This window comes from Plecotus auritus, assembly GCF_963455305.1.
Source record: "Plecotus auritus genome assembly, chromosome: 3".
Classification (NCBI taxonomy): Eukaryota; Metazoa; Chordata; class Mammalia; order Chiroptera; family Vespertilionidae; genus Plecotus; species Plecotus auritus.
Genome location: NC_137772.1, coordinates 150,699,124 through 150,714,224, shown reverse-complemented (window position 1 = coordinate 150,714,224; position 15,101 = coordinate 150,699,124). Strand labels below are relative to the sequence as shown.

The 15,101-nt window shown below is 37.3% G+C and overlaps 1 protein-coding gene across 2 annotated transcripts in view; it reads left to right on the top strand.

The window, feature by feature from the left end:
* The window catches only part of NAV3 (neuron navigator 3), a 607,457-nt gene that overhangs the window by 504,377 nt on the left and 87,979 nt on the right, over positions 1–15,101 (top strand). For both annotated transcript variants that reach the window (XM_080659233.1, XM_080659232.1), the window contains exons 13-17: positions 4,819–4,951; positions 5,603–5,873; positions 6,717–7,425; positions 9,718–10,206; positions 14,912–14,953. In XM_080659233.1, the coding sequence (XP_080515359.1) occupies positions 4,819–4,951; positions 5,603–5,873; positions 6,717–7,425; positions 9,718–10,206; positions 14,912–14,953 (1,644 nt within the window). The remainder of the gene's footprint in view (positions 1–4,818; positions 4,952–5,602; positions 5,874–6,716; positions 7,426–9,717; positions 10,207–14,911; positions 14,954–15,101) is intronic.

Sequence of the window (15,101 nt, the reverse complement as noted above, 5' to 3'; positions counted from 1 at the left end):
GCCTGCAGTGCACATAGGAATTTGTTCATAGTTTTGTTTTTTTTTAACTATAGTCCGGCCCTCCAATGGTCTGAGGGACAGTGAACTGGCCCCCTGTTTAAAAAGTTTGAGGACCCCTGTGAGTCTAGGCTCTGCATTGATATATTTTAAGAGAGAAGGGGTGAGAAGCTGGCAGGCAGGGGAGCATGGTACTAAGCAAGCTCTGAGACATAATTCCTGGATTCACATTTCAGCTCCATCATGGGATCTTGAGCATATCATTTAACCTAACTGAACCTCTTTCATTCTAATGCCTGTCTCATAGATTTGTTAGAGAATTAGATAATATTATAAGAGTAGAACGCATAATAAGCATTCAATTCATGGATGTCATTGACCATTGTGAAAATAATTTCAGTAAAGTATTAGGAGAAAGATCTTGGAATCCAGAGGAAAAGAGAGAAATAACACTATGCCTTTGGAATTTGAAAAAAAAATTACTTTTGGATAAAACAAAATTTCTAAGGAGCCCTGAGAAATCACCTGAAGTTAGATAACTCAAACCTATATGCATTCAGTCATTATAATTAGTTTTTATATATAATAAAATATATAAAAATATTATTATAGTATAATAATATAATATAATATAATATTCTATCTAATAAAGAGGCAATGTGCTAATTGACTGCCCACCCTCAAATATGGCGATGCCCACAGACTATAAGGAGGGGATATGCTAATTGACTGCCACGCCCTCAAAGATGACAGCACCCACAGCCACAAGATGGTGGCGCCCAGTCCCATCAGCCCCGCCGGGGTGGCAGGCGTGCAGGTCCGGCCGCTTTGCATGCTTTCCTCCAGAGTCCCCTAGTCCTCTCAGTCCCCTAGCCACCCAGGGCAGGCCCAAGGCGCAGGTAAGCTTCGGATGATGGCTGCCCAGCAGCCCAGGGCCAGCTTGAGGCACAGACAAGCCTTGGATGGCGGCTTCCCAGCCTCCCAGGGCCGCCTGAGGCTCAGGTAACCAGGGCCGGCCAAGGCTTGCGCTGCCAGCAGTGGCAGCAGCAGAGTTGTGATGGGGCATTGCTTTCCCCTGATCGCTGGGTCACCTCCCGCCCCTAAGGGTTTCCAGACTGTGAGAGGGGGTAGGCCAGGCTGAGGGATGCCCCCACCTCCAGTGCATGAATTTTCATGCACTGGGCCTCTAGTATTATAATAAAATATTATTATATTAGTCATTATAATTAGTTGACTTTCTTGTTATTCTTCACAATGAGAATGAAGAAAACATATATTTAATTAATTTAATTAATATATTTAATTTAAACATATATTTAATTAATATAAAATCAGGACAGATATGGAAGAGTATATGGTGGCAAGAACTAGAATATAGTACTAGTTAGACTACCATTTTAGTGATCCTTTTCCTCCAGTATCTTTGGGTACTGGACCATTTGATACAAAGCTCAGTCGAGTAAAATACATAAGAAGACTTAACGATAGATAATAAAACGTATCTATAAATCTATATGACAATTAGGAATGAGTAGATTTTAGAGTACTCACAGTATAGAAAGGAGATGGTGGTCCAAAAATGAGATTCTAGAATTTGAGTCTTAGAGGTATAGCAGATTGAGAAGATGGAAAAATGTAAGGTATTATAAAATGCCCACGTAAGTGATACATTTGCTTCCCACATAACCTGTGAGATAGGAAAGTCAGAATATCAAGTTTAAGTGAATATACCAGCTAAGCACCTCCATTTATATCATTTGAACCACAGAGGTATTGTGTTCACGTGAAACTTTAAGTGGTTTTAAAGTAGGACATATGTGGTGGTTGTGATTCCAATAAGAATTGTTACATTTAACTTGATAGCCACTGATGCTAGAATTTAAATTGATAGAAGCTATTATTAGAAATATTGATGTCTATCTCCTTACCAGAGAAATAATCACTTTAAAAATACTCCTTATAAAATTTACCTTTTTGTTTAATTTTATTATTTTAATGCAGGATATATTGTATGCTAGGCATTCCTTTAAAATTCACTTCATATAAGTGTGAGATATTACCTCCATAATTGCTTTTCTCTTAATATCCATGAAACAGAAGACTTTTATTCAACATTTAGGTGTTAGTCATTGACTTAAATAATAGAAATTCAAAGAAAAATTACACATGCTCTATGCTTACAAAAGTCAGAGGCTAATGGTCCATTTAAATCTGTTTTATTGATTTATTAAACAATGGGCCAAATTCAGTCCTATAAGACTGTACATGGTATTGTGGCAGGGCAGAGGAGAGCTATCTAATCCATCCTGACAGCAGAGAGCAAAGAGGCTTCCTGGAAAAGGTCTTATAAAGGTAAGGATCACTTGGTCAGACAGGCAAGGGGTAGCTCAAGCAATGGCAGAGGTTGGAAATCACATAATGGTGATGGGAACTGAATGTGGTTCTAAGTCAAAGTTCAGAAAGTGAGGCAGAGCATGTGAAATGTTAACATTGAAGATGTGGCCGAGAGCCACATAGTGAACAGCCTTGATAACTTTTTAAGGAGCCTGAACTGTGTTTTAAACTAGTGATTATTAAAATGTGTATATTTATATTTGTATAACTTATGTGTATGCATTACTGTGATAAGATAGTTTATGTATATATAACATATACAGGTATCTATATATATGAAAGCCTAAGCGACCAAATGACCGGTCAACCGGTTGCTATGATGAGCACTGACCACCAGACGCTGCCCCCTGGTGGTCAGTGCGCTCCCACAGACAGCCTCCCATGGCCAGCCAACTTCCCGTGGTCCCTCCCTGGCCGGCTAGCCCCCATGGCCCCTGTAGGGACTGGGTGCGATGACCCCAATGGGCCTCAATCACTGGCCAGGCCCACGGACCCCACCTGTGCATGAATTTGTTCACCGGGCCTCTAGTGAAAAAATATAAAGGATATAGCAAAGAAGAAGAATAAATTTTGAATTATGAATGTATTGATTGAGATTCTTATGTGCGAACTGCAGAATCTACTTTGGCTAATTTAAGGAATCATAGGATATTAGAAGGCTCTCTGGATTTTTGGTATGATTGAAGAACCAGGCTCTTTGCAGGCTCTTAACCAACCATAGCCACAGGGCATCACCACTTTCTCCAGTGGGTACCGCTGACACTTGGCCAGATATCTGTCACTGCTGATGGAGAATTGAGCAACTCTGCTGCTATGTTTCCCAGAAGATTGTTTTTCGCATTTGTGACTCTGTGGGTACATATGATAGACAAGCCCTGTGTTACATGCATATCTGTCTATCAGGCGAACTAGAATTGTGAGTGTTTTTGTAGCCTACCTTGGGAAGGTAAGACTCATAATGTGGGAAATGATCAAAATGAGGTATAGTGAGAGTATTCAAAAGATTTGAACAGCCACAAATGACAGATATTTATGACAGTAATACAAATACCTCTTTGCTCTCAGGAAAAATACAGTTGTTACTGATAATATTCTAATTTATAAATGCCTTTGGTAATCATGATACTTTATGCTATCAGTACCTAATATCTCAATCCAAATACACACCTAGGGATGGATCACATTAACAATATTTGCTATAAATTCAAATTCTCTTCTTGACAATACCATTTTTAGTTGTTTTCATATGTTATATGAATGCATCACTATTATTTTGAATTTATGTGACTCCTAAAGCACACATATAGATATTCTCTTCAACGTGTGGATTATTTGTAGGAGGTCTTTTAAAAAGCCCTTATCCATTTTGTGAAACTTAGCTTTTGCCTCTATCTGATATCTGTATCCAGTGTGCATGCGTTCATTTAATGGAGCACAGATAAGCAGCAGCACTGCATCACAGCAGACTAAGGACCAACCAATAAACGATAGAACTGTGCTCTCCCCCTTTGCTCTCTGGAGCCCCATTCTCCTTCAGGTGACCCTGCTGAATCCTTACTTCTGCATCACATGACACATTGACTAGTGACAGTGCCCATGTTAGCCCATTTTACTTATTCTTCTTTGGATAAAAACCAAATATATTCAGAATTTCAGGGTTTTGTTTTTTTTTTATATATATATACCTCAGTGGATTTCTCGTGTGTCCCATGGGGCTGGTGCATTCCACTTGAGAATCTACTGCTTTGGGAAAGAGAACTCTTTGAAGAGTATTAAGGAGGAGAGTGGCATGGCCAGATGTGAACTTTTGACCATTGGCCCAACTTTAGCTGGTGAAGTTGTATTAAGAAAGACCAAAGTCAAGAAGGCCAGATTGTACTGGCCATATACTGTGAGGTATGACAAGAGGGATGCTATGATAGAATGAATCTCAGTGTTCAAGATTTGGTGAATGATTTGGTTACTAAGGCAGGACAAAGAATGAAGGATGACTTTATGGTTTCTGACTTAAGCACAGTTTTGTTTTGTTTTCTTTTATTTAGAATAAAGTGTGAATTATTAGGTGCTATGTGACTCCTGATTACTGTTTCTGGAGGAAAAGGGAGGGGGATGCATGGGTAATGTTATTCTTTCCTGATACTATATAATGTTTGTATCAGGGTTTCTATTCAGTCTATATATATTACCCCGGAACCTGGATCTGCTCTAGACACTGATTCTTTGCAAATACTAGATAAGGTTATTCTCAGGTCTGCATTCAATTCTTATTAATATTATTTTCTAAAAATGGACAGTGAATAATTTTTCATCATAAGATTAAAAGAAAGGATTGTCTTCTGAAAGCACGATTAGGGTCACATGGAAATGAGGTGACTAGCATTGTGCAACCCGTGTGGAGTTCACTGCTGCTGCATGTCTTGCCTTTAGCTGGGATGACAGCAGTTCGGTGAGCAGTGGTCTCAGCGACACCCTCGATAACATCAGCACCGATGACTTGAACACTGCGTCCTCAGTCAGCTCTTATTCCAACATCACTCTCCCTTCCAGGAAGAACACTCAGGTGAGAATCACCTGCTTTCCTTTTCCAGTGCTTCTGCCAGATTTTACCCCAAATTATTATATATTAGAACTAAATTTAGCATAATCTCTTAATCTGAAATAATTGCATAAACTGAAGCAGCTTGTGTGTGTATATATATTTTCTATTGGTTAAAATCTAACCCAGGAAGATGTATGTTGCCATATCTCTCTTAGTATTGATATCATTGTTTAAAATATAAAAAATATTTTAATACTCTGAATTTGAGTAGTTCTTGATTAAATATTATATTTATCTCTGAAATAAGTTACTGGATCTCTTGAGGATGGTAAGTCAAGAATGGATATTAGGTAATTAAGTTTGATCTTGTCTTACTTTTTCTTCTTAGATTTGCCATAGAAAAAATTACCTCTTCTCTAAAGTGTTTAATTAGGGTTTTCTGCACATATATTTACGCTGACATTCTCTAATATGTACAAGTGAGAATTATGTGTCTAAAATTAGTGAAACGTAAATGAAGACATAGAAAAAATAGAGAAGTTTTGGAATTCTTTTGAAATATAAATCAGTGCTTTTCTTTTTTAACCAGTTAACAGGATATAAATTTCAGTGCCTGATTCACACTTTATAGATTTTTCTGCACAAAGTTTTTCTGTCATATTTTCTTCATAGCTGAAGACAGATTTGGAGAAACGTCCCACCATGGATGAGATGTGGGATGGCACTGATGAGCTGAAAAAAGCAGAAGAGGACTTCGACAGCCATGCGGATGGCGGTGGCAAGTGGAAGGGTGCTTCCTCGGGACTTCCTGAAGACCCTGAGAAGACAGGGCAGAAAGCTGCCCTGGCTGTTTCCCAGACAGGTTCCTGGAGAAGGGGCATGTCTGCCCAGGGAGGGGCGTCGTCTAGGCAGAAAACTGGAACAAGTGCTCTCAAGACCCCTGGTAGGCTTGTCAATGGGCAGCTGCTCTGCAAAAGTGTTTCAATGGATTGTTTCCATGTAATCTTTGTTATCTTTAATAATAGCTTTCTTTTTATTAAATCATTCTTCCACATATCTATAACAATCTAAGCATTCTCTAGAAATCACTGTCATAATTTGGAGTTATTGAGTATCTTTATTTTGCCACAGCCATTTCTCATCATGTGGTAGTAAAATAAGGTAATGTTTTAGATAGAAGATTGCTTTCATTCTGACTGCCTTGTGAAAGTTCAGAATTAGTTATGTTAATGCCTCAAAGTTTCACTACCAACTCTGAGGGACAAGATGAACCACTTTAATCTAATAGGTTAGAATGCTGGGGATTTGGAACATCTTTATGAAAGAATTCTTTGAAACTGTAGCATCCTTTTTTTCCCTAAAACTCTCTCCCTACTTTTTAAACGGTGCCTAATTTTAAATAGTGCCACCTGAAGTATTGATGTAACAGGGCACTCCAAATGTAATCATCTCACGGATATTCAAATGAACTCTTTTTCTAGTAGTTAACTTGATTGGATGAAGTGTTATCCTTATAAAGGATATACAGCAAGATATACAGCAATAATAAATAGCATAATTATGTGTTTTCAATTATTTCCCTGATTTCTCACCACATTTGTCTAATAGCCCTATTTTTGCAGCTTTTTACTCAATATATTAGAGTGTATGCCTATTAAGATCATATATATATCTAGGAACTGAAATCATATAAAGATGTATTCACCTTTCACAGATTCTTGAAAGAAATATCATTATGAAATCAAAATGTGCAGGCCAATAAATGTGTGTCTTTCTCATTAACTAGGGAAAACCGATGATACCAAAGCTTCTGAGAAAGGGAAGACTCCCCTGAAAGGATCCTCGCTGCAGAGATCTCCTTCAGATGCAGGGAAGAGCAGCGGGGATGAGGGGAAAAAGCCCCCCTCGGGCATAGCAAGGTCAACTGCCACGGGATCTTTCGGGTTTAAGAAGCCGAGCGGAGTAGGGTCATCCTCTGTGATCACGAGCAGCGGAGCCACCATCACCAGTGGATCGGCCACGCTGGGTAAAATTCCCAAATCCGCTGCCATTGGTGGGAAGTCAAATGCCGGGAGAAAAACCAGTTTGGACGGCTCCCAGAATCAGGACGACGTCGTGTTGCATGCTGGTTCCAAGGCCTCGCTCCAGTACCGCAGCCTGCCCCGCCCCTCGAAGTCCAGCGCCAGTGGCATCCCCGGCCGAGGCGGCCACAGGTCCAGCACCAGCAGCATCGACTCCAACGTCAGCAGCAAGTCAGCGGGTGCCACCACCTCCAAACTGAGAGAGCCCACTAAGATTGGGTCAGGGCGCTCCAGTCCAGTCACTGTCAACCAGACAGACAAGGAAAAGGAGAAAGTGGCCGTCTCAGATTCAGAGAGTGTTTCTTTGTCAGGTTCCCCCAAATCCAGCCCCACCTCTGCCAGTGCCTGTGGGACACAAGGGCTCAGGCAGCCAGGATCCAAGTATCCTGACATTGCCTCACCTACATTCCGAAGGTAAGAATGGGTAACATGATGACATGAGGCTGGGAAAATGCAAAATGACATATACATATATTCTTAAGTATATTCTGAGATGCATATATCTTAGATTATTTTATTCCATTTTGAGTACAATGAGTTTTAAGAAAATGATCATATAAATAGCACAAAAGTGGTGCTCATTTTGAGAAATGCTCAAACTTTCCAGTTGTATTATTATTGTAATACTAGAGGGTGGGGGCACGGGGCCGGCCAGGGGGAGGAGCCACCTCCTGGTCGAACTCCTGGTTGAACTCCAGGTCAAGGGGACAATTTTCATATTAGCCTTTTATTGTATAGGATTAGCAATACAAACAGCATTTATAAGAGACTTAAATGCACATAGCAATACCTAGGGAAAGTGAAAAGATAAAGTAATAGCTTGTAAATTTCCATAGATTTTCGTCTCTTTTTTCATGATTAAAAATAAAGTAAAACAAAATAGATCCTTATGACTATTATTATTCATTTCCAATATTTATTATCCTTCTGGCTCTTAATGAGTTGATGGTCATGAAGGTAGAGGAAGTGTTCCTTGTAATAGAGTATGTTGGACACATTTATGTACTACTGTATCTTGACTTTTTTTTCTACTTTTTTTTATTGTTTGAAGTATTACAAATAGTAGTACATATGTCTCCTTTTATTTTTCCCCCATTGACCTCCCCCCAGCCTCCCCTACCCCCCAGTACATGCCTTTACCTGCCCCCCCCCCCCAGTGTCTTGTTGGTTATGCTTATATGCATGCGTACAAGTCCTTCGGTTGATCTCTTACAGCACCCCCCCTCCCAACCTCCCCTGCTTTCCAGCTGTAGTTTTGAAAATTAAGGTACAATATGATTGACAGAATTTGAAAACATTCTGATGTTGGGTATAGGATAACAACTAAGGAATGCGCCAGGTTTTCTAACTCTTCATCAGCTTTCTTTGACATGAGTGAGGTAAGAAGAATGGCTTGGTTTCTGCACTAGGACTGTCTTTGCTATTGAATATGTAGAGTTCTGCACTGAAATATCACTATCTTTAAATATCTGTCTGTTCTAAGGGACAGGAAGAGACATACAGTTTAAGACTTGGGAAAAATAGTTAAACCTCTGTGGGTATGTTTCCTCATCTGTGAAATGATAGAGTATGATTTATATGCTATTATATGTTAAGTGTTTTTAATGTTTGTTTTTATTATAGTGCCTAAACCAAAAACCTTAATATCTGGGAGGGAAAAAGAGTCTCAACATATTTGCATTTCAAGCAATCTCAGATACATGATTGTTTGAAAAACTAGAGGGTGTATTCCTCAGCAGAAATATTAATTCTGAAGAACTGGCTTTTTGAAATGTTGATTCTCATCAGAAAGAATAAACTGTGGCTTGTAGTGAGAGTAAATATTTCTGTCGCTTAAGTAAAAGCCAAGAGTGCCCTCCAGTGGCCCATTACCTATGAAACAATTTCTCATATTCGTCATAAAATATTTCACTATAGGAAATATGGATTTCATTGCAACTTAATTAGCAATCATTATGCCATTACTTCATATCACTTTATTTCCATATTTACATAAATTTGATAATATCATCTTCACTTACAAAACTAAAATGTTTTCTGAACTAAGCTCCAACATCTAACTTTGCACCAACTATGTTTCAAATCACTAACAAAAATATGAATTTGAATAGCACTGGCAACTGACATAAAATCCTTTGGCCTTTCTTGGGGAAAATAAAGACAAAGCTGACATGTTGCCAGTCATGTCAAATATTATCTCTAACCAACTACTTCCTGATGGTTACTCAGGCCAGCAACTGTGCAACATAACCTCCCAAAACTTGCCTGACACATTCCTTTTAGACTTGAATAAAATGTTAAAAATGTTTCTTATGTACCGAATGCGTAGAAGTTGTTTCATTATAATGGTTCTATAAATAGGTAACAGCAAATGCAGTCAAACTACTTAATTTTCGTGAAAGCTTCTCAAGGTCCCTTACATTGCGAAAGCCAGGGATTTTCATGTCTGGTTGATTTTGGTTTGCCCACTCCCCCCAGCCCCTGGGTAGTAGCATCCCAGTGTGGACTTACCCTAATGGTGATCTGAGAGATTTTTAGCAGTAGATTAAAAAGTTCAAGCTTACGAAGTTCATTAACATAGAGACAGGACGTGCTCGGTAGCTGGGTACATCCAAGCACCCTTGGCTCTATGTACTGAACCCTTAATATCAAATGTGGATATTAGTTTCTCGGAACAACTGAAGTTGTTATTTGTTTTTCTTTTAGGTTGTTTGGTGCCAAGGCAGGTGGCAAATCTGCCTCTGCACCTAATACTGAGGGTGTGAAATCCTCCTCAGTAATGCCCAGTCCTAGTACCACATTAGCGCGCCAAGGCAGTCTGGAATCACCGTCGTCCGGTACGGGCAGCATGGGCAGTGCTGGCGGGCTAAGTGGCAGCAGCAGCCCTCTCTTCAATAAACCCTCAGACTTAACTACAGATGTTATAAGCTTAAGTCACTCGTTGGCGTCCAGCCCAGCATCGGTTCACTCTTTCACGTCAGGTGGTCTCGTGTGGGCTGCCAATCTGAGCAGTTCCTCTGCAGGCAGCAAGGACACTCCGAGTTACCAGTCCATGACTAGCCTCCATACGAGCTCTGAGTCCATTGACCTCCCCCTCAGCCATCATGGCTCCCTGTCTGGACTGACCACAGGCACTCACGAGGTTCAGAGCCTGCTCATGAGAACGGGTAGTGTGAGATCTACTCTCTCAGAAAGGTGAGCTTTCCTGGAGGCATGGATGAAGCCCTCCCCCGCCTCCCCGCACGGTGCCCACCCCCTTCCCCATTAAATCCCTGTGATTTCAGTGCGAGTACCACTTTGCAAAGGGGCATAAAATGGATGCGAATGGGCCTTTCATTTGCTCTTATTACCAAATTTGCACAAGAAAAAAAATCTTTAAGGATAGGATAATTGGATAATTAAGTTTCTTGATATGAATTCATACACATACCCAACAGGCAATTGGAAAAATAAAATTCAAAGCATGCATTTATGTCTTAAATGATGTCTTCTCAAGCCATTTTAATGATTTGGCTTAAGCTCCAGGACAACACAGCTCCTTATGGTAATTTAAGCATTTTTAAAGACCAAATTTAAATCGATTCTACAATTATGCTCTGAGCAATATGTTAAATTTGCTTTAAAAGCACTTCTATGGAAAAATAGCAAATGGGCCATTGGGGAATCCTAGTTGAATTAGAAAAAAAAATCAATTGTCAAATATGAATTCTTAGAGAAAATTATAATAACACCAGTGACATTTTTATTAGACCCTTTGAAAATATATCTCATTACAAGATATTTCTCATTGGTTTAATGAGTTATGGGTTTTTAAAAATTAAAATGAAAAGCATAATGAGGCATTTTTTACCTGATATACTTACTAGAAAGCATCACTGTTGACTAAAGTGGATCTAGATTCTCTCCCCACAAAATTCCTTTCTCAGATATTTTGGTATTGACTCATTCCCCAGGAAAATATTTTAAAACTGCCACTTTTTTCTAATGAACTTACTGCTATTTGTTTCTTGGCACACCTAAAGCTTTCAAAGAAAAAAAAGGTCTTGGGCACATACCTTAATCCTGTTATTTGTGAAAGCACTACTGGTCACTGAAATTGCCTGATACCCTTCCCTAAATCAGGAGTGGGGAACGTCCGGCCCGCGGGCCTTAAAGGCCCACAAAATCATTTGGTCTGGTCATGCCAAGGCATTAGGGATGAGTTCATTAAATGTTTGGCCAAATATAGCAGGCTAATTTTTTTAAGTTGGTAATTTTGTATGGTCTGTGAATAATGTTATAAATATACAAATGGCCCTTGGCAAAAAAAAAAAAAAAAAAAAAAAAAAAAAAAGGTCCCCTCCCCACCCTGCCCTAAATTTTTGTCAGTTTATATTTGATGCTGGCATATCACCTCTTTTCCAGACTTCTAGCCTTACTCCCAGAATCATTTGTTAAAGACATCAACTAAAGCCCTTATCTAAACACTCACTACGGTATAACAGTTGTCCATCAATGTAAGATTTCCCACTGCTCTTCCCTGTTTCTCTTGCCTTCCTGAAATAAAAACCCAGAGCAAAACATTGCTTCCATCCCACTTGTTTCCCACTCCCCTAACAATGGTACATGGACAGCCATGCAAATGAGACTTCCCCTTGAGAAAAGGATTTTAAAGCTAATTGTAACATTGATGCTTGATACTTCTTATGGTAGGCTGCTAATTACAAAATGCACTTTTCTTCACAAACAAAAAATTGTGCCAGGAGAAATAGAATAAGCAGCTGGGTGATATTTCCCCTCTGGGTTTGTCATTATGGGCAGCATATACAAAAACACTGGTATAAGTACTGTTGCATTTAATTTTTGATCTAAGAAGTTAGCTTCCCACAGCGTCCTAGATTTGAGTTTCAGCACTTTACAGGTAAATGAGTATCCTCATATGTCATTTTGAAAAATTCTAACAAGTAAATAAAATTATATTGAAAATATATTAACAACCTATAGTTTTAATGAATATATCCTAGGTAGTTTACTGATAAGTGAGGAATCCAAATAACAATTTTATAACCAAATCAAGCACATTGCAAATAAGTTATTCTTTATTCATCAAAATGACTCTCCAAAATACTGATTAATTTTTAATCATAAACATGACTGCAGCAAATCGATCATTTAGCCATCGACCTATTTCTTCGTCATTCAGACATTAAAAATTCAAAATAATAATCAACTATTTGTAACCAGGTAACTAGCCCTCAAATCAAACCAGATTATAAGTTGATAATTTTACATATATAACATAAATGCAATGTTAATATTTTACTTTGATCTATATTTTAGAAGTCAATATACATTTTCACTATACAAATGCACTGGCAGATAGGCAGTTACTTATTCTCTTTAAGCAAATCTTTAACTGTTGTTCATTCTTTGAAATAGACCAGTTTTACAAATGAGAGTCTTCTAATATTAGAAATAGCCAGATGAACAATTTTTCTAAAGCAAACTTTAAATTAATTTTAAATAAGTTAATATTTGCCATTGATTCTTAGTAAAATATATTGATGACTGATAAACTGTGAAAATTAAATACATTCATAGGTATAGTATAGTATATAAGTATTGATTAGTTCCTCCCAGTAAATTACTGATTTGAAATAATTTTTGATATAAGAAGTTGTACTTTTTCTTTCTTGGGAACAAAATTGAAAGTCATTTTTTTCTAATCCTTCAAAGCACATTCAAAAAAGTGTATGATCTATTGAAGAGAAAATTAGATCTTATCAGAGATGCTGGCTTAGTTACAATTAAGTGGTCAGTAGAATGTTGAGAACACTAAGGAAACCAAAGTGCCATACCTGAAAGAAAGTGTACTGCAATGTAAACGCCTAAGACCAGGTAATTAGAGACAGGTAATAGAGGTAAACAGAAGTTCATGATTCAACCTTTTCATCTACAATATCCACTTGTATTGATATTCGTATTCGAGTACTATTGACTCAGTTTTTCATAGAGATTTTAATTTTTGTTTAAAATCCTCTTTATTATCTGTAAAAGAAGATAAAACATCATAAAATAATAAACAAACCAGCAATAAGTTCTTCAATATAAGTTCTTTAATTTTCCCTTTAGCTACTCTAGTCATTGGTAGCCCTTAGGCTATAACCAGTTCATATTTGTTTTGTTTGTTTTGCTTTATGTGACTTAACCAAATTTGAAAAATAATTTAAAGTAGTAACCGACTTTAGAAAGTTCTGGCTTAAATGTCCGAGCTAATAACATGGCACTCACTGTCCTACACAGGCGTCTATTGGCTTTAGACAAACAGTGACTGTCCTTTTCAGTTTATTGACTAAAATCCCCACTCCACTCATTTCCATGGCCTTGCCTGGACCTTGCAGGCATATGAGTTTGTGATGTTTCAGGGTTTGTGGAAAGTGTGTACATTATAAAATCATTAATATTTATATTTAAACAGATATTTCTACCTAAAGTTTTAACTTACATTAGTAAATTTAAATATATATTTTTTATTTTTCTTTCATTGTTTTCTGCATGATATAAACATATAATTTTTATACCATTGATAACATTGGCAAAACAATGCCTATATTCAATTTCCTCTGCAATGTTAAACTTTAGTAAATTTGCACACATGAAAAAGATAATCTTTAAAATGGCCTATAATCATATTAATGCTTTAACACAATGTAGTTCATATTGAGAGGTTTCTTGTATTTGTTCATTGTGATTCCTTTTTGTTTGTTTGTTTAGCCACCCTACAAAAAAGCTTTTATAGTCAAGATATATATTAGAACTGGCCTCTCCATAACATGGTAATTACCTAATGAGGACACTCCCAAAAACATAAAATTAAAGTTTTAGAATGCCTTTGGATGCTTTCTACTGCAGAGCCAAATAATGGAGTACACACAGAAGAAAACATTTTAGCTTTGATTTTGAGTGATTAAAATTCAAGTCAATGTAAATTAAATTTCATTCATGCTATGTCATCCCATTACGCATATATCCTGTGTATTTAATTTTGATCATTTGAGGTTCTAATGAAAGAGAGCTATAATTCTGCAAATTCAAATTAATTGTATTACTTGGTTATCCACATGCCAGAGATTGCAACAGAAATCTCAAGACCTGTCCCACTTAATTGTTGAAATCCTCTTCCTATTTTTGAGAAGCCATTTCTCATTTCTCCAGACACATTCTTTCACCTCTTTCTACAACCAATTGAGAATTCCTTTGAGAATTCTTTAAAATAGATAATGATAAACATATAGCCTTTAAAATACCTAATTTATAATTTCCAAAAAATGTTATATTTTAATTTCATTAAAATATGTAAATAAATGATGCCAGGTACATTGTTTCAAGCAGATGCTTATTATATATTATTTGTTCTCTTATATGAAAATAGGAATAAATCTCCCTTTATTTTTATTAAAAGTAATTTGAATACAAAAATAAATACTAAATAATGTTTGTATCTTCTCTGCCTGTTAGAACTTGTCAATTTAACTTAATAGAGCAAGTCTATCTCGATTCCACCTCTATGTTTCTCTTGCATAGCAGAAGTCTAGTCAGTTGCATGGAGAGAGAAAAACTACAAACTATTAGGTAAATAGAATAGTGAGAGGAATTATCCTAACATGCGATTTCACCTATGTTCTAACAATCCTGTCACTAAATTGTAATTGATTGGAAATGGGTTAGAAAGGAGCACACATGTGTTGCAACAGTAGACATCTGGTCACCTTTGGCAGTCCTTTTCCAAAGAGTTAAGCATTAAATATATGTTTCAAAAAGTTTATTTTGTGTAGTTCAAACAGAGAACCATTTTTGTTGGATGTGTAACTTGGAAGTTTTGTTTACATTATGTCCTTAGGGATTTTCTTTGTTTTAACAGCATACAACTTGACAGAAATACACTACCCAAAAAGGGACTAAGGTATATATTCTCTTGGCACAATTGCTGCCTTTCTTTCTCTGTTGTTACTTAAACTTTGTGTGCTGTCTTTCTTCCTCTTTCTTTGTTTGTTTGCAGTGAAGCACCTGATATGGAGGATGATATCACTTTTAAACCTTTCTCAGGTGTG